The 27,334-nt window shown below is 51.9% G+C and overlaps 2 protein-coding genes across 4 annotated transcripts in view; one reads left to right on the top strand and one right to left on the bottom strand.

The window, feature by feature from the left end:
* LOC146276755 (lipase maturation factor 2-like) overlaps positions 1-4,067 on the top strand; it is an 8,833-nt gene extending 4,766 nt beyond the window's left edge. The window contains exons 9-15 of one of the 3 annotated variants that reach the window (XR_014762434.1): positions 35-131; positions 463-645; positions 1,164-1,332; positions 1,456-1,567; positions 1,964-2,072; positions 2,358-2,733; positions 2,865-4,067. Coding sequence is in view for 2 of the 3 variants with exons in the window: in XM_084701272.1 (XP_084557398.1) it covers positions 35-131; positions 463-645; positions 1,164-1,332; positions 1,456-1,567; positions 1,964-2,072; positions 2,358-2,675 (988 nt within the window). In the remaining variant the exon portion in view is untranslated. Of the gene's footprint in view, positions 1-34; positions 132-462; positions 646-1,163; positions 1,333-1,455; positions 1,568-1,963; positions 2,073-2,357 lie in introns of all 3 variants that reach the window. The other 2 variants (XM_084701272.1, XM_084701271.1) reach the window with 2 other exon arrangements.
* Positions 3,994-27,334, bottom strand: stab2 (stabilin 2). Its single transcript, XM_084702026.1, has 66 exons — positions 27,301-27,334; positions 26,620-26,682; positions 24,433-24,518; positions 24,146-24,212; positions 23,945-24,040; positions 23,613-23,735; positions 23,254-23,456; positions 22,876-23,122; positions 22,676-22,755; positions 22,351-22,497; positions 21,076-21,219; positions 20,843-20,905; positions 20,635-20,751; positions 20,264-20,314; positions 20,083-20,163; positions 19,730-19,885; positions 19,407-19,466; positions 19,187-19,282; positions 19,005-19,091; positions 18,629-18,740; positions 18,131-18,311; positions 17,949-18,042; positions 17,486-17,644; positions 17,294-17,389; positions 16,996-17,136; positions 16,713-16,846; positions 16,405-16,513; positions 16,078-16,155; positions 15,860-15,949; positions 15,644-15,751; positions 15,393-15,524; positions 15,053-15,181; positions 14,850-14,912; positions 14,656-14,751; positions 13,775-13,970; positions 13,545-13,640; positions 13,177-13,234; positions 13,028-13,101; positions 12,799-12,924; positions 12,593-12,666; positions 12,378-12,449; positions 12,086-12,205; positions 11,931-11,975; positions 11,605-11,688; positions 11,347-11,517; positions 11,049-11,207; positions 10,873-10,938; positions 10,496-10,672; positions 10,256-10,345; positions 10,012-10,158; positions 9,764-9,823; positions 9,060-9,183; positions 8,783-8,932; positions 8,589-8,693; positions 8,286-8,393; positions 7,951-8,144; positions 7,292-7,433; positions 7,021-7,154; positions 6,735-6,900; positions 6,533-6,639; positions 6,054-6,173; positions 5,791-5,940; positions 5,490-5,600; positions 4,991-5,122; positions 4,774-4,881; positions 3,994-4,320 (listed from the first exon to the last, which is right to left on the bottom strand). The coding sequence occupies exons 1-66, from the start codon at positions 27,332-27,334 to the stop codon at positions 4,264-4,266; spliced, it is 7,446 nt and encodes a 2,481-aa protein (XP_084558152.1). The 3' UTR covers positions 3,994-4,263.

The raw sequence follows: 27,334 nt of genomic DNA, 5'->3' as shown, positions 1-27,334 counted from the left end.
TTGCGTCCTCGCTGACCTGAGCGTTTCCTCGTAGGTGTGCGTCTGTCAGAGGGTGCTTCTGGAAGCTCTGGGCTCTCCTCCAATGGGTGGTCTTTGGCGCGGCGGCCGTGGGGATGTTTGCCATCAGTGTGGTGAGTGTTGGTCTGTGGTAGTTGTAGTGTGATTGAATTCAATTTTTTGTAGTTCAATCTACATTCATTCATGTTTTATCAGACACGTTTATCCTCAATCGACCCAATTGGACCAAGGCATGTGGCCTTGTTATTGGTTAGCTTGTCTGGGTCAACTAACAAGTCAATCTCTCCCACTGACTAGACTGTGATCCAATTAATTGCAAGTAACATAAAATTAAAAAAAGGTCTATGCAATGACAGTACAGCATGTTGTATCAATATTTAAAGTTGGCCTTCTGTCAGTCTTCTGATTGGTCCCATGTCCAATGGAATCCCCCCCCCCCCCCAGGTGCCGTACACGTCGTTTGAGCCGCGGTCAAACAGCAGGATCCTTCCAGAGCTGAAGCAGATCTCTAGCCTGGTGGAGCGCTACAGGCTGGTGGGCTCCTACGCCCTGGACAGCACGGTCCCTGGCCTGCAGGGTCGGCCTGAGATAGTCCTGGAGGGCAGCATGGACAAAGCTACATGGACGGTGAGGGATCGTTTTATTAAACGTTCTTACAGGCTCGAGGCCCAATAGCAAGACGTACACCACATAAACAACTGAACAGATACATAAACACATACAAACATACTCTTATTCATGGGAGTTTTTAAAGGCACCCATACCAATGTTTCCATAGATATGATTTGATATCTGACAGAGCTACACCTGGGACTGGTGAGCATCATTATAATGCAGTTTTGTGACTCAAGTCGAGACATAAACTTCACCATCAGGTTCCTCGAAAGAGCCTGTAAAGTGCTTAGCCCTGAGTCAACAAAGAGCTTACTAGCACTGCTACACCTGGGCTTTTTCAGTAGTATCCTCAGACAGTCATGATATGCTATAAACGTGGATGAGCTGTGTTTGATAGTTTTTTATTTATTTTTTATTTCGTGATTCATAGAAATGTCCAATGCGGGTGTTAATTACAATAGCAGATGTAATCCACTCACTCACTCACTCAATGTCTACCTTGTCTATCTCCCCCCCCCCCCCTCTCACAGGAGATCGAGTTCATGTACAAGCCGGGGAACGAGAGTGCGGCCCCTCCGGTGACGAGCCCTTACCAGGCCAGGTTGGACTGGCAGCTGTGGCAGGCAGCCCGGGGGCCCCAGAAACACAGCCCCTGGTTCACCAGCCTGGTCCACAGGCTGCTGCAGGGCAAGCAGGACGGTAAGGACTTCCATACCCTCAGGGAACCCCCCCTCCCATGTACTGTGTGAGCGTAAAGGAGGATTTGGGAGGGTACGGTGGCTGCCGGGGGACAAACATTTCTCTGTGACTTGTGTGTTCCAGTGGTGAGTCTGGTCCAGGCGGACGGGGCTCGCTACCCCTTCAGCCAGGCCCCGCCAGCCTACATCCGAGCCAGCCTCTACAGCTACTGGTGGACACAGCCCAACGAGGACGGGTACGTGCAACCACCACGCGAGGTGTTTACCCCGTCATCAGCCTTTTCTCAGCCCCTGGTCCTCAGGGATGCCCTGCATGTTCGACGGTTCACTTCCTCCAACAGCCCCCTATTCAAACGAATGTGTCGGAGCCAGGCTTCTGCCGAGCTTGATAAGGACCCGTTCATTTGAATCCGGTGCGTTGGAGCAGGGAAACATCCAGAACACGCAGAGCAGGAGGCGGTCCCTGAGGACCAGGGTTGCGAGAGGCTGGTGTGGATGAGTCCATGCCCATTTACTTTTCCATGACTTAAAATGGACATGCTTACAAGATGTGATTACGTAACGTCAAAGCTTTTATATTGGAGTGGTCATTTGGGAGTTGTGTGTGCGTGCGTGTGTGTGCGCGTTGTCAGGTCGCGACCCCAGCAGTGGTGGAGGAGACATTACGTGGAGGAGTTCTATCCCACAGTGCAGTTGGGCGACCTCACCCTGGAAGAGATGCTGAGTCAGCATGGACTGAAGGTGAGCGCCCCCCTCACCGCCCCCCCCCTTATACTGTGCAGACAAGCGTCACTAGTGTGAGCCTCTCAAGGTTAGAGGGAACCGTAAAAAAAAAAAAAAGACCCTAGCTCCAAGCATAAAATTGCCTCCTTGAAACAGTGGCAAGCATTGTTTGAGCTCCGCAGATGGACTCCACCTAATCTCCAGCCCCCCGAACACACCACATGATTCGAGTATGAGAGCGTGCCTGTGTGGTTAGGCGTAGCAAAGCTGATGTGACATACGAGTGAACTTGTGCCTGTGCAGGAGAACGTCCCGGCCCAGCCCAGTCCAGACGGCGTGCTGGCCCAGGCGCTGAGGCAGGTGAGGGGCCACGTCGGGACTCTGCCGGGGCCCCTGGTGCTCTGGTCCCTGGCTGTCACCGTAGCGGCCATCTGCCTCCTCAAAACCTTCCTGGGGGCTCGCAAGGCCAGGGCCCCCCCGGCTGAACCCAAGGCCAAGAGGCCCAAGGACCAACCGAGGCCCCAAACGAAACACGCCCCGGCCGCCGGCCTCAAAGCCCAGCGGGAGGACTCTGCTGACAGGAGACAGGATTCTGACAGGAGCCCCAGGAAGAGGAAGTGACGTCACTTCCTGGTACACTCTGTTGCCATATTGGATGAGCGGTACATATCAATCTCAGGTGTTTTTATATTGACAAACTGGCATTTTCTGCACCCCATCCCCTAACATGACCACTTTAACCTTGTCTGTTGACCTATCATAATATCCCACGCTTACCATTTAGTTCCCGCTTTTCCCCCCTTCTCTCAGGGTGCGCTTGTTATCAGTTATCAGTCATGCCCCGCAGGCATCTGAAGCAACAGTTGTGCCTTGTCTCTTCACCTAGCCATCGGTACGCTTCATGGAGTAGCGGTCTACAAGCGGCAATTGTCTGGACATATCCAATGCATGCATTCTGCCATTTAAAATGTGGATGAATCTTCTTTCTTGCGTAGGCTGTTCAGGGATCCAAACACATGCTATGCCTCTAACCTAAGTATATGTCACACTGGGTACTTGTCTCTTCTGCATACTTCCCAATGTCTTCTCATACAAACATCCCCATCCTCGGTTTCTCTAGCCACATTCAGGATTTGGTTACTTTTTTAAGTCACATTGTGCCTTTTTAAAGTCCTAATCCTTTGATTCCCGACCCCCCCCCCCCCCTCTAATCCATCTTTTCGTTTCAAAGAGCTTTCATGCATTTGTGCATCTGGGGAATGTCTACATTCCACAATACTCGCTTGAATTCCTTCAACGTAAGATCTAAGCTAGGAGGGTGGAAGTGTCCAGCCCTGTCCTGGGCCGGCTGTGCAATGACTCACTGTGGAGACAGATGTTGAAGCTAAAACACTACTTTTCAATTTGCACTACATCAAGTGTTTATCAATTGTTCTTGATGCATTTATTTGACCGATACAAAAAATGTAATGTATTGAAGTGAAGGCGTTGTTAAATTAAAGACTGTTGGTTGTGGTGACACAGTTTGTAGCTATAGTTGAACTTGTAGTACCAGAATTGCACTGTTACATGAGGACTGCCACAGATAAATATTAAAATGGTATTGCAGATTAGTGAAAATACACAATTGATGTAAGGCATGAGGGGAGTGTAGTAAGAGTAATGTTTCATAATGCAACTTAGTTTCACACATACCAGTTAAATAATTTAAACAGTATTGTTGAATAGCATTTCATGTGGAAATACAGTTCCATTAGCGTCACTTGACATTTTTTTACCAGGGAATTTGGTCACCAAATTGAAGACCGCAAGTAAAATGTACGAACATTAATATTAGAGGCCAATTTACCATATGTTCTCATTGGTTGTGTGATGGCTGGTTTTAAAGGTATTGAGATGGTTGCCTTGGATGAATGGACAAAGTAACGCTTGCTGCCAATTATTGTTTCTTTGCTTTATTTTGTCACGGTAAAAACTGACCTGCTCATTTCGTACAATAAAGATATGAAAACATTCTGTTATCTTTTTGAAGGCAGCATATTCACACATTTACATGCATCTATAATAGTAAAATTTTGATCTGTAAAGGATTTAACAAATAGCATATAGCCCTCTAATCAATTATATACAGGAACGTATCAGGATTGGGTTGGAGACCATACTGCCCCCGTGTGGTGGTGGTGTGCTACAACAGGCCACAGTGTGGGTCTCAGCTAGCCTGGAGTAGGTCATAGGGACCGCTGTCAACCACCTGGTGCTTGTCCTCCTAGCAAACAAGAGATACACAAATGTCTGGTGTTCTGTAGTGGCGTTAGTTGGTTGTTAAATATTCTTTGTTATTGTAGCTAGTAGTGTTTTGTAAAACTGCAGTATTGGTAGTGTACCATTTGTCACCTAGTATAGTATTCTGTAACAAATTAGTATTCGGTGCAATGTATAAATGTATTCTGTCAATTAAGTTGCAACGATTATTAGTATTTTATAAAACGTAGTGAATATTTGTAGTTTTACTTGTGTATATGTATACCATGCTTTAAGATTGTGTTACAGTAGTAAGGTGAACCATACTATATACATTGTAGTGTACCTTTTTTCTTTTCTTTAGGCAAACAGGATTTAGTAATAGTTCAGGCTAGGATTAGTATTTGGACATAACTTGACTTTTTAGAGGTTTAAGCAAATGAAAGATCCTGGAATGATGGTGTTGGGTATAACTTACAGGCAGGTCAGAAGAGGTGTGGTCAGTGAGGTCAGGGGCGGAGACGTACATGGGGTTACAGATGCTAGGGTTACAGTCTGGGGGCGTGGAGTCCTCCTCCTCATTATCCTAGTCCAGGGTGGGAAAAGTCAACTTGAGTTGAAGGTCTAACAGAACGTGCTACCCATGGAATGTTTTCAGAAGGGATGGAGCGATCACTACATGTGTACACACTCACCTTGAAGTAGTGGAATTGGAAGGGTTTTGTTTTGTGGGTGTAAAAGTGATAGCCCACAAAGCCGACCCCAATCACAACCATGACGAGCAGCACAACTCCAATTCCCACCCCCGCCTTGTGACCTACAGGGAGCTGGAGAACCAATCACAGACAGGCCCAGAGGTCAAGGGTCGGACCCCAACATTTAATCCGTTAAAGAGTAGCATCACAAATATTTTCCAATAGACAAAAAACTATGCGACAAATGCTTTAGTATGGCTTCAAAATGTACTAATGAGAAGGCTGACAACAAACACTAGCATGGTAGTAGCATTGCTACGAGTATTATGATAGGTAACTCATCCCGGAAGATAACTAAAACTAGCTAGCTAACTACCATTTTGAAAAAATAACTTATGCTGTGGGGACTGTTGGAAATATTTAGAACTCAGCTAAAAAGGTTAAAAAGGAAATGTCCCCAAACCCGTTAGGCTCAGTCTCTCTGAGGTTATTCTCTCACCGTGGGCTTAGGAGGCGGGGCTATTAGGGGTCCCTGGAGCACGTGGATGATCCCATTGGATGCAGGGATGTTGGACTCTATGATGAATCGGTCGTTGATGTACCGGGAGGACTGGGTGAAGACAGTGTAAGGTCAATGATGTGGCTGAACACTGCAGTGGTCATCAGCTTGTGATGGGGCTGAACACTGCAGTGGTCATCAGCTTGTGATGTGGCTGAACACTGCAGTGGTCATCAGCTTGTGATGGGGCTGAACACTGCAGTGGTCATCAGCTTGCCGTGCTTGTGATTGTCTGCCTTACCAGGATTTGGGGGTTGAGGAAGTCAGCGATGCCCAGAACGGTGAGGCTGTGGCCCAGGTGTGTGTGGATGTGGCTGCCGTTGGTCAGGTCCTTCAGGGCCAGCGCACGACCCTCCGCTAGATGGTACTCAATGTCCCTGTGGGTCAACGTCTATAACCAAGACACAGGCACAAACATGTGAGAAGATGTATATGAATCCAGGTTCAATTGAAGCATCAATTACGTTTTCTGTGTGTGCGTGTGTGTGTGTGTGTGTATCTGACCTGGTTCACGTAGAGGCCATCATTCGCCGGTACAAACAGAGTGGATTGAATGGTCAGGTTGCTCAGTCGCTTCACAAACTCTCTCCCAGACTGAGCGATCTGGGAGTAGTTCAGGATTTGCTGGAGGAAAATGAGCCGACCAATCAGTGAAGTACTTCCTGGCATAAATATCCAATCGCATGTTGACAGGAAACGGTACATGGAGCGCCAGGCATATTAACCCCCTCTGTGCCGGACCACAGCATCTACAACTTTGACTTAACGACACGGTTAGACGTATAGTAAACGGACAGAATGCGGGAAAGTGGCGGGCAAACGTTACTCAGAAACAGCAGCATACACACAGCAGGAGGGCATAGGCTGCTGGGAACCTTTAAAGAGAAAGCCAGGCCGAGAAATTCTATGCGCCTGTCCTTGTAACGGCCCGTTAAGGGGGGGGGGGGGATCCTTTTGAGATCGCTGGTTCCTTGGCCACTTACCGACAGGAAGTTGGAGAACATGGGCCTGGTGCTGAGGACCTGCATGAGGTTCCCCACACAGAAGGAACCATCTCCCACATAGCCTGGTTTACACTCGCACGTCACCTCTGGAGAGGACGGACACGCATGAACGAACACGTCAACAAATATAAACACAAATGATCTCACACACACACACACACACAGCCTACACTGTCCTGACCTTTGACCCTGTAGCAGAAGGCGTCCCAGGTCTCACTGAGGTTGTTGCGCTTGCCGTAGTCTACGATGCCCACGTGACCGAATCCACAGTTGGGGTTGGGGTAGGTGGTGGGGTAGGACACTCTGGCTTGCTCCAGCCAGCCTGCTGCACACAGGTTGTAGCCGGCCTGTGGCAGAGTGGGGCGACTCGTATAATGTATGATGGAAGACAGCGCTGTGTGTTTGCGCGTGAAAAATCATTCTCGTGAGTCTATGTACCTATGTGATCTGTGTGGATGTTTACTCACCTGCTGTGCATAGGAGAGCTGAGTGTAGGTGGCAACTGTGGCTCCTTTTCCAGCGCAGGCTTCCTGGGCTTGGGTGTAGTTCAGCTTGTACTGGCCCTTCGGCGAACGGTAGTGGAATACACCAACAGTGCTATCTGTGTGTGTGTGTGTGTGTGTGGAAGGGGGGTGGGGGGGCTCAGATGAAATGACACGGACCAAACACAACGCGCCACTCACAGTTCTATGGATGATACTTCGTTTTTCCTGAGGTAAACATGGAGCCAAACGTCACCCTCAAAGTGGAGGTCGGTGCACTTGGCGTCCAGGTGGCACTGCCCGTTCTCTGTGGCACAGCGGTCGAGCAGCACCTCCTTCGGCACACAGGTCAGCCCGTCGCCCAGGTAGTCGTCCTTGCACGCGCACTTTTTCTTTCCCTAGACACACACACACACACACACACACAGAGTGTGTAAAAATAATGTTACCGACCAAAAGATCCTCATGTTTACAGTTACCCCCCCCTCACAGTGGCTGGCAGTCCCCCCCCCCCCCCCCTCACAGTGGCTGGCAGTCCCCCCCCCCCCTCACAGTGGCTGGCAGTCCCCCCCCCCCTCACAGTGGCTGGCAGCCCCCCGTCCCCCCCCTCACAGTGGCTGGCAGCCCCCCGTCCCCCCCCTCACAGTGGCTGGCAGTCCCGTCCCCCCTCACAGTGGCTGGCAGTCCCGTCCCCCCCCTCACAGTGGCTGGCAGTCCCGTCCCCCCCCCTCACAGTGGCTGGCAGTCCCGTCCCCCCCCTCACAGTGGCTGGCAGTCCCGTCCCCCCCCTCACAGTGGCTGGCAGTCCCGTCCCCCCCCTCACAGTGGCTGGCAGTCCCGTCCCCCCCTCACAGTGGCTGGCAGTCCCGTCCCCCCCCCTCACAGTGGCTGGCAGTCCCGTCCCCCCCCCCTCACCGGGCCCGTCATGGTGCAGGTGGCGTGCTCATGGCAGCCCCCGTTCTCTCCGGAGGCGCAGGGGTCCACAGGCTGGCAGGAGAAGCCGTCTCCGGAGTGGCCTTTAGGGCAGGTGCAGCTCACCTTCTCCCCCTGCTGGCTGCACTTGGCCCCCCGGGCACAGCCTCCGTTCCAGGTGGAGCACAAGTCGGCCACTAGGGGGAGACAGAGGAGGAGGTGGGGGGAGAGACGGTGCGTGTGAGGAAAAATGTTTTTTGTTCTCCTCCGTTTACAGGGTTAAAATCAATACAAGTCATGTTCATGTTGAGTGTGGATGAGTATTCGTCGCTTCATACGTGTGCAGTTGTAGCCGTCTCCCTCGTAGAACGGTTTGCACACGCACGTGTTGTTGTCCATGCACACGCCACTGGGGGAGCAGACAGGGGAGCAGACAGGGCCCTCAGCTGGTGGGGGGGGGCAGAGTGGGATATTAGAGCTAAAGATCACCGCAGGTCAAATTCAATCTCTGTGCATTGGAGTCACTTATGGAACTCTTGTCGGCCTGCTGTGTGATACAATAACATGCAGGAGTTCTGAAGGCGCTGGGCATTGGGGAAAAGCTCAATAAAACCGCGGAATACTGACTAGCGTTGAGTTACCTAGTTGCGTCTCACAGTGCCGTCCGGTCCATCCCTGGTCGCAGAAACAGGAGCCGGTCCCTTTAAGACCCTCCGCACACGCCCCGTGCTCTGAGCAATTACACGCTGAACACAGGAAATGACATCGGAAGAATGTGGAGGCCGTTCTCGAGATACCGTCAGACCGGGGTCGCCTGTCTCCCCCCCCCCCTCACCTTTGCATTGCGTCCCAAAGTGCCCGTCGAGGCATCGCTCGCAGGCCGTGCCCTGGAAGCCGGGCTCGCACGTGCAGTTCCCGCTGCCGAGGTGACCGTCGTCGCATTTGCCGCGTCCCTCGCAGGGGGAGCCGGCTCCTCCGGGACAGGCTGGGGGAAGGCGGAAGACAAGGCGCAACCTCGACGTCAGCAAGCCGACACGGAAACGTACACATCCAGCCAGTGATATTGATGGGGAAACCCAATCTCGTTTGGAGGAAGGGTCATGTGTTCTTACGCAGGCAGTCACGGCCGTAGTAGCCAGCACAGCACTGCGGGCTCCACAGGTTGATGGTGCAGGTGGACTGGCATCCCGTGTTCTTCTCCACAAACTGCATCGGAAGGTCACATGCCTTCTGGCCCTACGGAATGACGGACGGATGGATGGATTCAAGGACAAACCGATCACGTGTTGGGAGCCGTTACGTTTTGAAATGGGTTAGTGAGTGAAACGTTTGGAAGATGTCCGACGTTGAGTTCAGTTTATGGTCTAAAAGATTCATTCCTAATTCATTTTATAGATCAATTGGCACCCTGGGCTCTTACCCATAAGGGGTGGAAAACTGTCTACTTAAGAGTTTGGGATTATTCATGGAGAAGGAATCCAAACAGTTGGTGTGAGTGGAGACAATCTTCTCACCCCAAACACAGACAGCACTCACCACTTAAAGAAAGGGCCCATTCTACAGCTACTGGCACATTTTCAGTTTTTGAGACTGGTTCATTCATTGCATTCGGAAAGCTACGTAGTTTTAAGTTTCTCACATCAAATCGGCAATACCGTGGATTATCCTGGATCTACAGACAAGTTGAAATACGCTCTATAACTGCAGGGGGCTTTCCGCGTGGTGCCAAACAGCCAGTACAGAACAGACAGGACAGATTAACATGAAACCAAGTGACGGGTGGAATGCTGGAGGCATGTGTAAATAGTCTTTGTACCTTTTCTACGGATCCTTCTGGACAGCGTTTTTTGGAGAAGGCGCACCATGCGCATGGCATCTGTCACACAGTAGAGAACGAACGGGAAAAAAACTGCTCCGTCATTGTCCAAAGTGGACACCAAACACAACCATCCAGGACGACGCGTCAGACTATAACATGCGTTCGATAGCAACCAGAACGTTTGAAAGTCCATTCACGGCAGACACCTACGGTGTAACGATTGGATACCCATGTCGATGACTCACTGTAATGTCTACTCCGGTCTTTGTGTCGCAGCGCCCCCCAAGACTGGGAGGAGCCAGCAGGCAGTCGATCCCATAGGCCACGCCCCCGTTGAAGAGAAGGTGCCTCTGGATGATGCGGCAGCTGCCGCCGTTGACGAAGATTTCACCCTGGGCAAAAACCAAACCGGGGGTGTGAGGTCTTAAATGCAACACCGCTGCCTGACGTAGCTACGTTCGTGGGAGACGTCTCGTTACGGCCACGCACAATGCGGTCGATCCCTCCGCAGTCGAACGACAGTTCAGAGCCCTGGAGGGTGCGGGTGGCCTCCAGGTGAGGCAGCTCCGGTGCCAACGCCTGAGGCCAGGGTTATGGCCGGGGGCCGGGGAGGAAACACAAGGGGAGATTTAAGGTGAAGTACAACAAAATAAGCCCGAAAGAGATTTGACCCATCTGGCAGTTATCCAGCCCTCCCTTGCCCCTTCTCCCCTCCCCTCCCTCCTGTACCATGCTGCGGGGGAGGATGTGGTGTTTCAGGTACTCCAGCAGGTGGGGCCGGTTGTGCTGGTTGTACAGGAAGTCCTTCTGGTCCCGCGAGAGGGCGGCCATGGTGGCGTCGGACGGCAGCAGCACCGTCACCGGCTTGTGCTGCGCGTCCTGCGTCAAGGACAGCACCTCGGTGTCCTGTGGGGGCCAGAGACGCGCGTTTGACCTCATGACGCGGGACCAAAAGCATCCAAATCTCGACAGGTCTTACCGGTGTCAAGCATTGACGGTGTTGAAGATTTTTTTTTGTTCTTTTTTGCCATTCATGGGAGTGGACCACTGCGTTCAAACGGGGAAAAAGACGACAGGAGAGAGAGCTCAAGGGACGGCACACTAACCTCCAGAAGCTTGTAGAAGGTTTTATAACCGTAGGCGTTGGCCACGTCGGAGAGGTTGGACGAAGGCTGTGGAGTGTGGAGAACAATTGGGTGAATTGAACCTCGCAGGAAGCCATCCAGTGGAAGGGGCCAGTCATTCATTGTGTTAAATGCATAGGGGTTTGGGGTTTTCGTACAGTTCCCTTGGAAGTAAACTTGATGGGGCTGGTTGACGCGTCCCCGGTCAGGGATACGCTTTTGGGGACGAGGACAGTGTCGATCACGTGGATGACTCCGTTGCTGCTGGCGTCGTCGCTGAACGTCACGTTGGCCACGTTGTTGATAAAGATGGAGCCCTGCGAGACGAAGGCAGAGGTGCACATTCTACACATGACGTTTTCATCCCTATGTACCGTATGCAGGGAGAGGACATCCTCCGTCCGACTCCTCGATCGTTTACGCGGCGGGGTCGGCGTCCCAACGTCGTCGGTTCACCTTGACGGAGGAGACGTGGAGGACGTCCCCCATGAGGGTGGTGAGGTTCCTGGGCGTGGTCAGGTCCGAGGCCAACAGGGCGTGGCAGGACACAACGTGGTAGCGGAGGATGTCGGCGTACTTCTCTCTCGTGGAAGGTCGGGTGTTGCTCAACCCAATCATCCGTTTCATCTGCGGGCAGACGGGACGACAAAGATCAGGGCAGTCACTGGCGCGTTCGCCCGCCCGCTCGCTAACCCAAACTCTGTCCCTCCTCACCTCCCTGCCGACTTTTCCGAAGGCCTCTGCGTCCGGGGCAAAGACGGTGAACGGGCCCCTCCCTCGCAGGGACAAGTCGGTCAACTTTTAAAGAGGCAAAAACAACATCTCAGATTCGATCAAATCCGGATTCATCAAAGCCGCTCCACCACCAGGAATCAAGGGAGCTGCTTACTGGTCGCTTCAATAACAAGGAACAAACCAGTAGCAGTACGTAAAGTCCTACCTAGCAGGCCTGGAAACCACGCCAATGATTGTCCAGTCTGTTTATATAGATAGCCGTCAGCAGTACCTTGGTCATATTATTATGTATTGCATACACTCACCATCATTCCCATGTAGAAGTCCCTCAACTTCCTGGCCTGCAGTTCCTGTTGAGGGATTAACGTTGGGCAATCAGATGAGTAGTGGAGGCAGATTGAAGGGACACCGTGAGAGTTCAGCGTGTGTGTGTGTGTGTGTGAGGAGCTTGTGTATTCACCCTCCACACAGTGCCTTTGCACGTCAGGCCGTCCCCGATGTAACCGGACGAGCAGGTGCACTTGCGCACACCAGGACTGGTCATGTTACAGATGGCGTAGCGGTGGCACCCGCCCTTATTCTGACGAGGACACAAACCACACAGTTACATAAGGCGTGGCGGTGGCACCCGCCCTTATTCTGACAGGGGACACCATCCACACAGTTACGCTCCTGTCCGTGAGCAGGTTTCGTTGTCTCGACCTCGGAAATTGCTTGTCGTGAATGGAAGCCCGTGCTGTGCTATGCTGTACCTTTCGACAGAGGTCGATCATGGTACACGTCTTGCCAGTTCCCGAGTAGCCTTGGCTGCAAACGCAAGATGTCTGGAGGCGAGGCGATGCATTTCAGTTCACGTTTACGAAACACACGTTTTGTTAAAAAAAAGATCGAAATCATTCAAAAAGACACACGTGAAGACAAGCAGGTGGGGACAGATGGGTCTGTCAACACCGACAGATCAACTTACTCTGTTCGGACCTGTGTGGATACAGTCAGCGTTGGCATGGCATCCTCCGTGGCCCTCCAGGCAAGGATTGATCTCTGGGGGAAATCAGAAACATCCCGTTGGGCTGGAACCAACGCTATGGCGACAAGCACGCAGGAGGGTCCGTTCATCCAAACGAGACAAAGCACAGGTCAACATGCTCTCACTTCAAAGAGTGGCCCACTTACCAACACAAACCAGCCCGTCACCAGAGTACCCGGGGATACACACGCAGTCCCTGCGACCAGGCAGGGTCCTCTTACATTTGGCATTGACGCTGCAACCTCCATTGTTGACTGCACAAGCATCTTTGGCTGGATACACAAACACAAAGTCATCCAACAATACCTGAACTAATCCCATCTTTTTGGGGACTTGATCGTGCCAAGCAGGCTGTGCGGGCTTGTCTGCGCTTACCTTTACAGTACGTTCCGTTGCCCTCGAAGCCTGCAGCACAGACACACTTGTAACCGTCCGGGTTGATGACACAACTGTGGGAGAGGCGAGACGAGTCACCGTCACTGAACTCAAACGAGAAAGAAACAGAGAGCGCTCGTTCCACTCACTTTGCGCTGGTGTGGCACTTGATGGTATTGCACAGCTCATCTGCTTTGGAGGTGATCTCTGTGTGGGACAGTTTGAGGAATCGTACGGTTACACCTTTCACCAAAACTATCTGCCGCACACGAGGACAGAGCATTGAGTAAACCTCTGAAAACCATACGTTAAGTTAAACTAGCTAAAATACACAAACATTTCCTTTAAAAAGGTCCGGAAAACCACCATGTCAACAAAATAATAGTGTATCTACCATAACCGAGGTAAGATATTTCTGATTGTAAATGAAAACCATATCCCATGATATGGGATGATGTGGTGCAGTCTCCTTGAGGATGTCATAGGTTTGTTTAATATGCAGGCGGTGTGGCCCTACTTTCATCACAGGTGACTCCTCTCCACCCCACGTCACACTCGCACGACCCGCTCCCGTTCAGACCATCGTTGCACCGGCCATTCCTGCACACACAGTCTAAGGGGAGGGAGAGACAGAGAGAGAGGGAGGGAGAGAGCGAGGGAGAGAGAGAGAATTAGGGGCTTATAATAAGTGAAACACACAGTGCATTGTTAGTATCTTAGCGGTATGTGTTTGAACCCTGGAGGTACCTTGGTCACAGTGAATGCCGTATTTGCCGGCCTGGCAGGTTTCACAGCCGGTCCCGCTGAAGCCCTTGCCACACTGGCACACTCCGGTACCGTTGGTGCCATCCACACACACCCCATTCCCAAAGCAGGGCTCGCCCTTGGGCCCAGGACAAGGCTCACAGTGCTCTCCAAAGTAGCCACCGCAGCACTTACGCACCTGCAGGAAGAGACGGCATCAATCCCGGCACATGCAGACATACAGTTAGCATTGCCGCTCACACGCAGACATACAAGCATTACCGCTCACACACAGACATAGGCTACAGTTAGCATTACCGCTCACAGGCAGATTTACAGTTAGCATTACCGCTCACACACAGACATACAGTTCGCATTAGCGCTCACACGCAGACATACAGTTAGCATTACCGCTCACACGCAGACATACAGTTAGCATTAGCGCTCACAAGCAGACATACAGTTAGCATTACCGCTCACAAGCAGACATACAGTTAGCATTAACGCTCACAAGCAGACATACAGTTAGCATTACCGCTCACAAGCAGACATACAGTTAGCATTACCGCTCACACAGCTTGAGTTGCTACTAGTGTTGTGTGTTCTGCACAACACTGCTCTCCCTGCTACTGTACTCTATCATCTGTTAGGACCAACTAAGCCATGATTCACATGGAACCCCTTGTCCACTTTGGTACTCAAAGAGTTGTCATTGGAAAGTATGCTACACTTCCGGCAAACTCTGTCCCCGTGGAAGTTCATTGCAACCGCTACAGGCTCATATCACCCTTCAGGGACACCCAGGCACTGATTAACAGGGAGGTTACAGTTCGATTACACTCGTCTTTCTGAACCTCAATTTCGGTTGGCAATTGCTCACGTACAATGGTGGTAGTCTTGCAGGTGGCTCTGCAGCCAATCCCGAGTAGCCTCTCGCCCTGGTACATCCGACTGAACATACACTTCCTGGGCACATTCGACTGCAGGGGATAAGAGATGTGTGTTAAATGTGGCACGCCGTTTAGTGTAGGAGTCTATCGTGTATCTCCGGGGCTAGGAATGATTGACATGCTCGCACCACAGGTTGTGCTCCTTCTTCACATATCTTGTTCAATGGGTGGAAGCAATCTTGACAGGTTCCCTTTGGGAGAGGGGGGGTGGAGGGAAAAATTAGTTTGACACATTGTTCATCCTTAACAGCTCCAGAAACACCAACTGTGACTTGACTGAATGCTCGAAATCACAATACAGGAGAGGAAACGTTGTGGGAATGGCGCGTACCGCTGCTATTCTCAAGCGCTCCTTATCGCAGCGGTTCAATCGGATCTCCAGGACTGAGGTGAGACCGTGGATGACCCCCTTGACAGTGTCAACGTCCGACACATTCAGCAGGGCCTCATTCACATACAGCTGCAGAGAGGAACAGAGGGAGAGGATGTCAAACATTGCGAGCGTGGATGCCGTTTCAAACTATACTTCCAAAAATATTTCCTCCAAACTCGCATGTCGAGGAATGCATCCGATTCACGTTTTGGGTTGACGCCCCATTTGTATGTGCACGACGCGAGCATGCCTGAAACCTTGACGCTGGGTAACTGGAACGGAAGATCCGAGATCTCACCTTTCCGTCTTTGGGCAGGATCTCCAGCTGGTAGGAGAAGCCCAGCATGGTGTCTTTGTAGGCACCTCCCTGAAGGTCAGACCGTAGCAGCCTCTGGTTGGGCACTATGTGATACTGGGTGAGGTTGAGATCCTACCGCCAACACACACACACACACACACACATCGATTTGCGCCCAAATCAACACATCAAGGAACGAACATGATACACGAGACAGAATCAAACGGAACTCGACAAAGCGGTCCTCGTACCATAGACTGGAATGCCGTCTTCTTGAGGTATTCTTTGATGGCATCGTTGGTCGGGGCAAACACTGTGTACTCAAAACTTTCTGCGATCTTGTCTGTCAGGTTGTGTTGCTAAGAGGGCGGCAGATCATCGGTTTATTATGGTTTTCTGGAACAGTCCAGACAAGTTGACATTCTGTGTGGTTGGCAGAGCATGGAGTCGACTTTTTTTATACGTACAATGATGTAAGAACTGAACAGAGAGAACTCTGGTCTCTGGTTGAGCACAGCAACAAGTCCTTCACTTAAATCCTTCCCTGGAATCAACACCTGGAAACACATTTTGACAGAGATGAATGGGAATAGAAACGAGAGGTGAGTAGGGGATGAAGGAGACATTCTAATCTTCTGACACAAGATAAACAAAAGTACATTTCACAATTCTTATACATTTGCACCTTATCAATGATGTGGATCAATCCATTGGACGCCATCACGTTAGCCCTGGTTACTGCCGCTCCTGCAATCACTGTGGTCTGGAAAAAAAACATTGATGTCACTCATTTGTTGGCGGTGGCATTGCCCTGTTTCCGTATGCGTGTTCGACTTCATGCAGCGCCGGCGGCACCGACAGACGGCTGCAGCCGGCTGCCTTGAAGCTGAGAATGCCGTTGGCTGCTTCAAGTCAGCCGGGCTGCAGGCGGCTGCAGGCGACGCCGGCGCTGCATGACGTTGAACACGCCTAGTGTTCTTTGAGATTTGGTGAGCCCTGCCCTTCGACTTACCTCATTGGTGGTTGAGATAGGAAGAGGCGCCTTCAGAAGATTTGGGATTCGCGCACGGGAGATATTGCGCAAGTCGGCGAGTGTGTAGATCCCGTCGATCATGTGATTCCTACCGTGACAAGGGAATCGGAAGAGCATTTTCTTGTCTCTCTTTCTCCCCTTCAATCTATCTCACTCTCGATCTCCCTCAAACTAACATAGCCAACTTCTTAGCTTAGAAAGGTCCTCCATTAGCGGTTGATCATTTTGACTATGCATATCCCCTCCTCACGACAAACAACGCCTCTTGAACCATGACAGAGTATTACCTGACCAGGCTAGGAAGGTTGTCCTTCGCTGTCCAGTAGGATCGTTCGTCCGCGGTCATCTTACCCACGGCTTCCGTCGAAGGCACCAGAACAGTGATGTTCTGGTAGATCATCATCTGGGAAATGTGTCCGTCCTGAATGGGGGTGGGGTGGGGGGGGGGTGGCAAACATCACTTTCAATTCGAATTTCCCCTCCTTCCAACAGCAGAAGAGACAGGGGGGGGGGGGGTTATCCGTGGGGCAGCGTTCAAACGTGAGCTGCAGCGCGATCGGCCGCACTCACCGACACGATTCGGAAGAAGTTGGTGATGCCAGGCATGGACCTTAACTCCTGCTCCAAGTTACCGTAACACACTTTGCCGTCTCCCTTCCACCCGGCATCACACACGCAGGTCCACACGCCCGACAGCTGAAGACAACTCGCCTGTGAAAGCCACACCCTTAAACATCTGTGCACTGAGTACATCTCCGCTGTCATCTTCATCAACACGTGGAAGACACTGGCTCAACGTTTTGTTTCGCGTTTGGTTTTTTCGATCGGGGCCGACCAGTTGCCAAACAGCGGGTGTGTCACCACCTACCAGGAAATGACAAGCGCCGTTTTGGGTCACGCACGCGTTGATGGCCTCGCACTCCCTCCCGTTCCCAAGGAAGCCGTCCTTGCACACGCACTCGCTCTGAAGACGAGAGCAGCACACGACACCGCCGACCGTCAGCGTGAACAAGCGTCTAGAAAAGGGTGTTATCGTGCCGCGCCTTCCTCGGTGACCCACCTGACCCGGCCCCACGTATATGCAGCTGGCGTTGGCTTGGCAGTTGCCCCTCTCTGGGAGCAGGCAAGGGTTGATGGCCTGGCACTGGTCCCCATCCGCCATCCAGCCGGTCATGCACTGGCATGTGTGTGTTTGAGGTCCCGTATTGATACATTTAGCCTGCAGGGGGAAGCAGTGAGCAAAGCAAAGTGGCTTTTATGCTTTTCAACCACTGTGTTTGTGTGTGTGTAGGAGTCAGGTGGCTGAGCGGTTAGGGAATCGGGCTAGCAATCGGAAGGTCGCTGGTTCAATTCCCGGCCGTGCCAAATGACGTTGTGTCCTTGGGCAGGGCACTTCACCCTACTTACCTCGGGGACAATGTCCCTGTACTTACTGTAAGTGGTCTGGATAAGAGCGTCTGCTAAATGACTAAATGTAATGTGAACGTGTGTGTGTGTAGTGTAGGTAATGGCTGTGCTCTTACATTTTCACTGCAGCCTCCCCGATGCGGCAGAGCACATGGGTCCGCCTCCAAACACGTGACGCCGTCCCCCTGGTAACCAGGCTTGCACACGCACCTGCGCACACACAGAGGCACGATCGTCACCGTAGCCCGTGCGCGGCGCGCACGCGCCAGGGGACCTCAGTGCGGCCGGGAACACTTACTTGACGGCGCCGCCGTTGAAATCGCACTCGGCGTGGGCGTGGCAGAACTGCACCAGCGTGCCGCAGGCCTGGGTGTGGCGCTCGCAGTACTTGCCCGTGTAGCCCTTCTGGCAGGAATGGGACTTACAGCGCCCGTCCGCCTCCACCCTGTTATCACACTCACCGTGGATGCAGTCACACTCTGTGGGGGGGGGGGGGGGGGGGGGAGGAGAGAGGGAGAGACAGAAAGGAGAGGGGGAGAGAGAGAGGTGGGGGAGAGGGAAGGAGGAGGGGAGGTGGAGGTAAAGGGAGACAAAATGGGGGGGGGGGGAAGGGAAGGATAGAGGGAGAGAGAGAGAGAGGGAGGGGGGAGAGAGAGAGAGAGGCGGGGGGGTGAGTTATCAACCTGAGACACACGTCAGCCAAGGGCCATGGCAACAAGGTGAGGAGGCACGCTTTCTCAAACCGATCGCTAGGCAGACCCGTGGGCACGTGGGTCAGGAGAGCGGGAGAACGTACTTTTGTCGCAGCCTGGTCCGTAGCTGTCGAGGTCAGAGCAAAACTGGCAGCGAGAGCCTTTGAAGTTGGGCTCGCACACGCAGGTGCCGTTCCCCTCCGTCCCGTCCATGCACTGTGAGGATGGGGCAGAGGACAGTACCGACCAAAAGCACATGAAGGAATACGCGTCGTCATTTCACGCGTCATTGTGATCCCTTCCTGGTGTGTTAGCAATGTGCTAGCACCCAAAGAATGCTAACCCCAAGAAGCAGCCAGTCAGACAGGTGATGGTGGACGCAAAGAGAATTCGAAAGTATCTCAAATCTTATTCGAGGGAGATGGGGTGTGAGCTCTGCCTCTCGGCTGAAAGGAGGTACAGAGGTCTGGTTTGACTTACCTGGCCGTGACCAGAGCAAGGCACGGTGAAACCCCCAGGACACGGGCTGCAGTCTGGGCCGTAGAAGCCCGGACAGCACCTGGGAATCTGGAGGAGGGAGCAGAGGAGATTTGGTGTAATGTAAGCACTAAAACCACAGTGGGTGTGTAACAGGTTGGAGTGGTGTGTGGTGATGGGCGTACCGTGACGGTCGCGTTGCACAAGGGGGCACAGCCCAACGTGGGGATGCTCAGCCCTAAAGAAGTGTCCCGGAACACACAACCTCGTTTGAAGGCATCCTGCTCACACACACACACACACACACACACACACACAGGAAGGAAGCCAGGTCAAGAGACAAAACATCACAATCGTAACCTCCTGTCTTTTGAACCGTGTGTGCGTGAGAGAGTCATCTCTTACCATGGACTCGCCTGAGGGGCAGGGTGTTTTGGCCACTTTGAAGCAGCTAACACAAGCACCCTGGAGAGAGACAGGGCAGAACGACCGGGCTGGTTCACTCAAGGCCGAGACCATCAAGAAGTCTTAACAACAGATTGGACAGGACCTCCGCCTGCTGATTAGTGGCCGAGCCATCCGCCATTACCATTCACCATTCATTCATATACAACCAAATACGTTTTTCAACAAGATTTGGATGTCATACTGGATGGAAGAGTAAGGATGAAAGGGAGGGGTGGGGGAGGGGAGGGGGGCGGGGGGGAGGAGTCAGACCGGGAGCGCACCTTGACGATGTGGTTCTCCGTGACGTCACACCTGTGGGGCAGCAGGGGCTCGATGGAGGGCGGGATCAGGACCCCGTCCAGCGAATAGAGGCGTCCGTTCTTGGCCTGCACGTCCGCCTCCAGGACGACCGCCACGCCGTTCACCAGGACATTTCCCTGGGAGGAGGAGGAGTCGCAGTCCGACATGAGCGATCTCGGCCAATCGGAAACAACAAGCTGGCCCCGCCCCCCAAGCTTGTTGCATCCTTGTGTGTCGGCCAATCGATTTATAAGCACCGCCCCCTTTCCTCCCAACCCACTCAAAAATAAACAAAAACACGCTTGGGAATATTTTCATGGCTGTGTGTACTTACATTTTCGGTCACGTTGATCGTGAGAAGCTGATTGGCCTTGGTCACAAATTGAGGTTTGGACACGACGTTGTACACCTCCAGCTTGAGAGCAGTGGGAAACCACAAGTCAGTTCATCCGCACTGTTAGGAAGGTGTCTACCTGTGGTCCAGGTAAACGTTGACAAGGTCAACATTGACTCACCTCAGAGGAAACCACATGGTTCTTCAGAAGCTCCAGAAGCTTGATGGAGCCCTGAAAGGAAGGGGGGTGGGGGGGGGGGGTGAAAAAGACACAAAGACAGAGAGAGAGGGAGGGAGGTTAGGGAGGGAGGGAGGGGGTTGAAAGCGGACAGAGAAAGAGAAAGTGAAAAGAGTGTGAGAATGTGAACGTGTGTGTGTGTGGCAGAGAGAGAGACAGACAGAGAGAGAGACAGACAGAGAGAGAGACAGAGAGAGAGAGACAGAGAGAGAGAGAGACAGAGAGAGAGACAGACAGAGAGAGAGACAGAGACAGAGAGAGACAGAGACAGACAGAGAGAGACAGAGCTCACACACAGCCCCCAGAGTCCCTACCTCGCTGGAGGTGAGGTACTGCAGGTGCCCTTCTTTCATGGCGTCAAAGGCGGCGCCAGTGGGGGCAAACAGGGTGAACGGGCCCGGCTCCTCCAGCATCAGCGCCATGTTGGCTTTCTGCACCGGAAACATCGCTTGTCACAACCACACACATGCCGGCCCTACATTTGAGTGGCTTACCAAGAAGTGGCACCAACAGTGCGGCTACCTGCAGTAAACCCTTGAATTGGGCAAACTTCCCGTTGTCTGATAGAACCTTCATCAGGTCCTCCTGTCCCCCCCAAAAAAACACACGCATCAGATATCATATAAACAAATCAAAAAAAGGAATGAGAAACATTCCATTCAACCCATGACGACATTTGGTAAGGTGCTATGGACGACATGTTAGGTCGTGTTGTGTGCACGACCGGTGTTTCGTATGCCGTGCGGCGTCTCCACCTCCTTCTCGCTGGTCACTGTGGGCACGACGCTGTCCATCAGCTTGTTGATGAGGTGGATGACCCCGTTGGCTGCTGGGATGTCAGCCTGGACCACGTCCGCCTTCTTCCGGCTGCCATAGAGACGGATCTTGAGCTGCTTGTCCTGTCTCGCACACCGACAAACACACACTGTGATCCATGATCAAAGGCACGTATGGCAAATAATAGAAACGAAAACGTTTCCAGTGCCCATTCTGTAACGGCTACAGTATGTCGAATTCAAGTCCTGTGCTTAATCTCTTGCGGGTTACTATTTACATAAGATGCTTTGGTTTTGTTCATAGGGTATGCTGCACTGTTAAGTGAAGGAGTAAGCAGAAAAGAAAAGAAAAAAAGAGTTCATAGTTCAAAGGGATCTCAGATTCCACTTCCCGAGGGGAAGCATTTTAAATGACACACATGCAGCCCTAAAGGAAGTGGAGGGGGAGTGTGGGGGGGGGGGGGTGGAGAGGAAGAGAAACACAGGAAGAACACACAGCCTCATGTTTCCTCTCTTCCTTCACATATTGTGATCTCTTTCCTCCCTTCTGTCTTTCCCTCATCTCCCCACTCTTGCACACACTCGCTCTACTTGTGCACTCACACACACACACACACACACACACACACACACACACAAACTCAAAAGACACAGTGGGGTCAGTTTAGGGCCAACCTCATTAGCCAAGTCAAACCTACAGATAACAACATGGCCCACAGGGTGTGTGTGTGTGTGTGTGTGTTTGTGTGTGTGTGTGTGTGTGGTCAGCAGGTTATGTGGACACAGTAGATAAAGAAACACTTGCTACTGGCAGGTCAGGCACTTCGGTCTCCCAAAGGTTCTTCCCTCAACAGTCTGTGTGTTATGTCAGATATACTAGCAGAGGATATGGTCGATAGATCACACGGCGAATCCCCCACAAGAGTATCGTGTTGTGTGTGTGGGTGGGTGGGTTCTGGGTTGCTGACGTTACTACAGTTATGTGATACTTAAGTCTTTGTAACGTGTTGTTCATGCTGACCGAAGTAGGATGTTTCAAGTGACAGGAAATGCCAGCTGAATCCTCGTACAGTTGGTGTGTCTGGTGTGTGTGTCTAGTGTGTAGTGTCTGGCGCGTGTGGGGTGTGTCTGGTGTGCACCCCTCCTGTTCTTGCCTGGGGATCTGGCTTTCTAAAACACATTACAGATACAGTCGTGTGTTCTCATTCGAACCCCATGACAAGTCCCGCCCACCCCATGTCTAGTCCCGCCCACCTCGCCAATGGTGGCCTCGCCCCCTTTGCCAGTGAGGGTGTAGTAGGTGTCTCCCTGCTTCAGTTTCTCCGAATTCAGCTCTCCTGCTACCAGGTGCAGGTTACACAGGTACTTGGTCTTGTCCTTGTCACTCACCAGGCTTCTCGCCTGGAACAGCACAAACACACACACAATAAAAGTCATACTGTATTCTATATATACTGTAACCAAATATACGCTATGCAGTCCTTAGCATAATATACTATGTAATAGTTTATTTCTTCACTTTTAAAGAGGATGAAAGTCAGTATAAAGGCATGTAAAGTGGTGCAAAGATGTATATTACCTGTCCTGTCTTGAACCCTTTGTTTATGGGGACGAAAATAGTGAAGGGCCCAAGGTTGCTCAGGGGCCAAGCGAGGGACCCTAAGAGAGAGATATGAAGACAACGAGGCAATGACTAGGATTGTATCTGGAAAAAAACAGTTCCCATCATTGCCCTTATATGGTGCTCTTCCTGTCTCCAGAGGCCAATCCAGCTCCTACCGAAGAGAGTGATGGCCGATCCCAGCTGACCAACCCATTGGCCGCCGGGTTCGGTGTTCAGCTCGTTCAGGCGGTGCATGATGTTGCCAAAACAAATCTTGCCGTTGCCCAGGAAACCCTCCAGACACGTGCAGGTCACCTCTCCCGGCGTTTCAGTCGTGCATTTGGCATTCTTGTCACAGGAGTCTGGTTTGCATAGGTCTTTGACAAAGCAGCCCGTAATTCCTGGCCGTGGTCTGAACCCTTCCTGGCAATCACAATGAGACTGGGAGAAACCAACACACTTTAGTCGGGGGGGGGGGGGACATCAAAACTCAGAAAGGAAAGTTAGGAGAATAATTTCAAATGATTTGCCAACACTCCCACCGAGATACCCACCTTCCCCGGCCCATCGAACACACAGCGTTCCATCCTGTCAGCAGAGCAGCCCCCCAGGTCAGTCTGGCAGGGGTCGATGGGCACACACACCACGCCGTCCCCACTGTAGCCCTGCCCACACGTGCACGAGTGCTGGTTGGGTCCCAGGTGGGCACAGGTGGCAAACTGGTGGCACATCCGTGACTGCAGGCAGGGGTTTATAGCTGGGGCAGGAGAGAACAGAGACAACGATTTAAGGCAAGGAAAGGAGACAAGGAAAGGGGACGAGGAAAGGAGACAAGGAAAGGAGATGAGAAACTCGATGAGGAGGGCAGGGAGAGGAGGCGACGTGTGGGTGTTGGGATTGGGAAGACCCTCACATGTACACTTGTCTCCAGACTTCTGGTAGCCAGGCATGCATCGGCACACCAGCGCCCCCGTGAGGGCCTCCTCTATACAGCGAGAGTTCTCTGGGCAGCTCATGGCAACACACTCTGGCAGGGCTGGTGGACACACAGAGGGCAGGGAGATACGAACTGTCAACAAACACACCCACAATACACGAGAGAGAGAGACACACGCACACAGAGTGAGAACACAGAGAGAGAGAGAGAGAGAGAGAGAGAGAGAGAGAGAGAGAGAACAGAGAGAGAGAGAGAGACAGAGAGAGACAGAGAGAGACAGACAGACAGACAGACAGACAGACTCTTACCCAGGTCACAGTTAGGGCCTTTATACCCAGAGAAGCAGGTGCATTTCCCGTCACCGCGGAGACCTGCGTTACAGAGGCCATGTACGCACCTGCAAACTGGCAGAGCGACAAACCATTACGGGACGGAGAAAGAAGCCTGCCCGCGTAGCACCCAGAGAGGTCACTGTGAATGTGGAGGGAGAGAGAGCCGTAAGCACTTACCTGAGCTGCAGGTGGCGCCATAGAGATGATCTGCACAGTCCTCACAGGCTGTGCCAGAAAAGCCAGGCTGCGGAGAGAAAACATGGGGTTGGTGCAACGCTGGGCGGGTGTGTGTGTTCTGAGTTTCATAGTAGAGGCAAGGTAAGGATTCAACCGGTACTGTTGTCCTATTGGTTATTCTTCCTATTGGTTAAGCTTCTGTTCTGGTGTTTCTGATGAGGTGTCCTCCTCAAAGCCCATCGCTTACTTCCTTACGCTGTCTGAAGGAGAGTGTGTGATGGCAGTACCTTACAAGTGCAGGTGCCATTCCCTCCCATGCCATCCGAGCACACTCCATTGTTACTGCACGGCATCTTGGCTTCCTCTGGGCACTCTGGAAAAGACACGTACGCGTTTTTTACAATCGAAAACCTAACTTCTGTCACTCAGGGGCAGGGCCAAAGACAATCTTAGGATGGGATTTGAGGAGTAGGGAAAGTGCCATGCTGTGTTTGGGCAGTGTTTCAAGGGATGTGACTGAGCAGATTTGTATCTGTTCAAACTGCCCCCCCCTTCTCTTCCATGTGACCTTCTGTCCCCCCCTTCTCTTCCATGTGACCTTCTGTCCCCCCCTTCTCTTCCATGTGACCTTCTGCCCCCCCCTTCTCTTCCATGTGACCTTCTGCCCCCCCCTTCTCTTCCATGTGACCTTCTGTCCCCCCCTTCTCTTCCATGTGACCTTCTGTCCCCCCCTTCTCTTCCATGTGACCTTCTGTCCCCTCCTTCTCTTCCATGTGACCTTCTGTCCCCCCCTTCTCTTCCATGTGACCTTCTGTCCCCTCCTTCTCTTCCATGTGACCTTCTGTCCCCTCCTTCTCTTCCATGTGACCTTCTGTCCCCTCCTTCTCTTCCATGTGACCTTCTGCCCCCCCCTTCTCTTCCATGTGACCTTCTGTCCCCTCCTTCTCTTCCATGTGACCTTCTGCCCCCTCCTTCCCCCTCACTGGTTCTTGTCAGGGACTGTGGCATTAAGACACTCAACTCTCTACTTTCCATCTCCAGAGACACAATCTTCCCACCCATCTACCCCTTTCTCACTCGCTCCCTCCCTGCCTCTCCTTCTCCCTCACTCACCTTCTCCGACCCTCACCTTACCTCGCTCTCTCACTCCCTCCTACTCACAAACACACACACACTTCACACATCAATGCTACTTTGCCACAAGACAATGCAGGAGGCCAAGAAGATAGCCGTCTTGTTATCGTTTCCACCCCGCTTCCTCAATAATCCAAGACGGCATTATGGGACAAAACAACTGAAAGAGAACTTAAAGAGAGGAAACAATGGGAAGCCCCCCTTTTCACACTTGCACAACTTCAACCCCCCCCCCCCCCCCCCCCCCCAAGACCCCCCCCCCCCCCCCAGATGTCAGCACATTCCTGGAAGACAAGGACCCGCTGACAGTGTCCCGTGGCGGGGAGGAAGGAAGTGTGCGAGTCCCCTGCTCGGCTTGGCCTGCATCCTGGAGGAGAGTACAGCAGGTTGGTTCACAATGTGGGTCAACCTGCACACACAGGTCGCGCCTGACACCCTTCCAGCCAGGGCCGGCCCAAGCCTTTATGGGGCCTTAAGCAGAATTTATTTGGGGGCAACTCAGCGTCGCCGACTACTACCTAAGCTACTGTACTGCCTGTAAACTAGTTTAGCTTGCTACCTCAAGAGCACCTGCTTCTCCAGACTTCCTAGACTGCTATTCGTTTTCTGGCTATTTTTCGTAAGCTTCCCTTCTAATGCACAACAGTGGACCCCGAGTGCAAGAGAAGAGAATGTTCATTATTAATTACATTAATGATATGCTGCTACTAAGCTAGGTATTTCAGGACATGCTATTCCTACCGTATTTTTGGGGCGGCGTTTATTAAACAATGTTCATTTTTGGTGCAGCGTTTAATTGAGAGCATCGTTTAATTGCAGAAACACGGTACATTAAACTGTAATTTCATGTATATTGGGGGCCCTCTGGCAGCTACGGGGGCCTTAAGCAGCCGCGTTTGCTTATGCCTTGGGCCGGCCCTGCCTCCAGCTCTCCAGCAGGCCTGGGTTCCCTTGTTTGTGACCAAATCATCGAAAGATACCTTTAATGACTCCCAAACCATATTGGCCATATTGTTTCCTTTCAGCGTGTCAAGAGGAGATTGGACTCGCTTTTTCCTACGGCTTGGGGAGGTTGTGGGAGTTCACATTTCAATCTTTCCTATCAAAATGTTTCCTCAGTGTCATACAAGGTTTAACTACAGCGTAAACGTGGGACAACATACCGGACCGCTTGCTGTGCCGAGCACCAAACTCGTCAAAACGATACTCGTTTTCTCTCCGGGACTAACCATGGCGGACAGCTATGATAGAGTTGCTTCAATCCTCCCTTCATCGATGAGCGTCATGGCTGAGTTTGGTGGGGTTGCGTTAGTGGCGTCGGCAGGTGTTGTTTAACTCACCGATGCAGTCCGGCCCCCAGTAGCCTGGACAGCAGCTGTTCACGGTAAGCTCCTTGAAGCACTCTTTAGAACAGCCAACAAAGGACTCACCGTTTCTGGTCCCATATGAGAACCTACACACACACACACACAAACACACATATTTGGACACAGATTTCTTTTTTTGTTTTTCCAGATTCAGAAATGCTATTTACGAGTCTACTTAAATGAACGTCTTTTCCCACTCCCATGCTCCACCCCTCCGGCACACTCACTTGCAGTCTCTTGTTAATGTCCCATGGCTTACGCGGTAGCCCGTTGGGCACGTTAACAGATTAGTTAAGAGGCAGGAATGACACTGGGTCCTAGTTGTCAGCACAGTTTTTTTGGTGCAAATGTTCTGTTGAAAATGATATGTGTTACAGCCATTACTAAAACACGCACTCTATTCGTCTGAAATCATCACATCTACAAACATCCCAGGCCATCACTGAATAAACAGGAAGGGATTTTTCCCGAGGGTCCACTGGGATATGCACTAACTGATTTACCCAGCATGCAATGGTGGGTACACTACAATACTCAAACTTGCATTGGAACAACATGAAGCCTCAACGTGCTGACCCAACACTCAAACAAACACACAATGCAAACGATGGTAATGGTGTGTGTGTGTGTGTGTGTTTAGAGTATTGCGCTTACCGGGCTTGGTGTGGCAGTAGTAGGAGTTCTGCAT

This window comes from Hypomesus nipponensis, chromosome 7, assembly GCF_054491055.1.
Source record: "Hypomesus nipponensis isolate SF chromosome 7, ASM5449105v1, whole genome shotgun sequence".
Lineage (NCBI taxonomy): Eukaryota > Metazoa > Chordata > Actinopteri > Osmeriformes > Osmeridae > Hypomesus > Hypomesus nipponensis.
The sequence above is the reverse complement of the archived record's forward strand: the minus strand, read 5'-3'. Positions and strand labels throughout refer to the sequence as shown.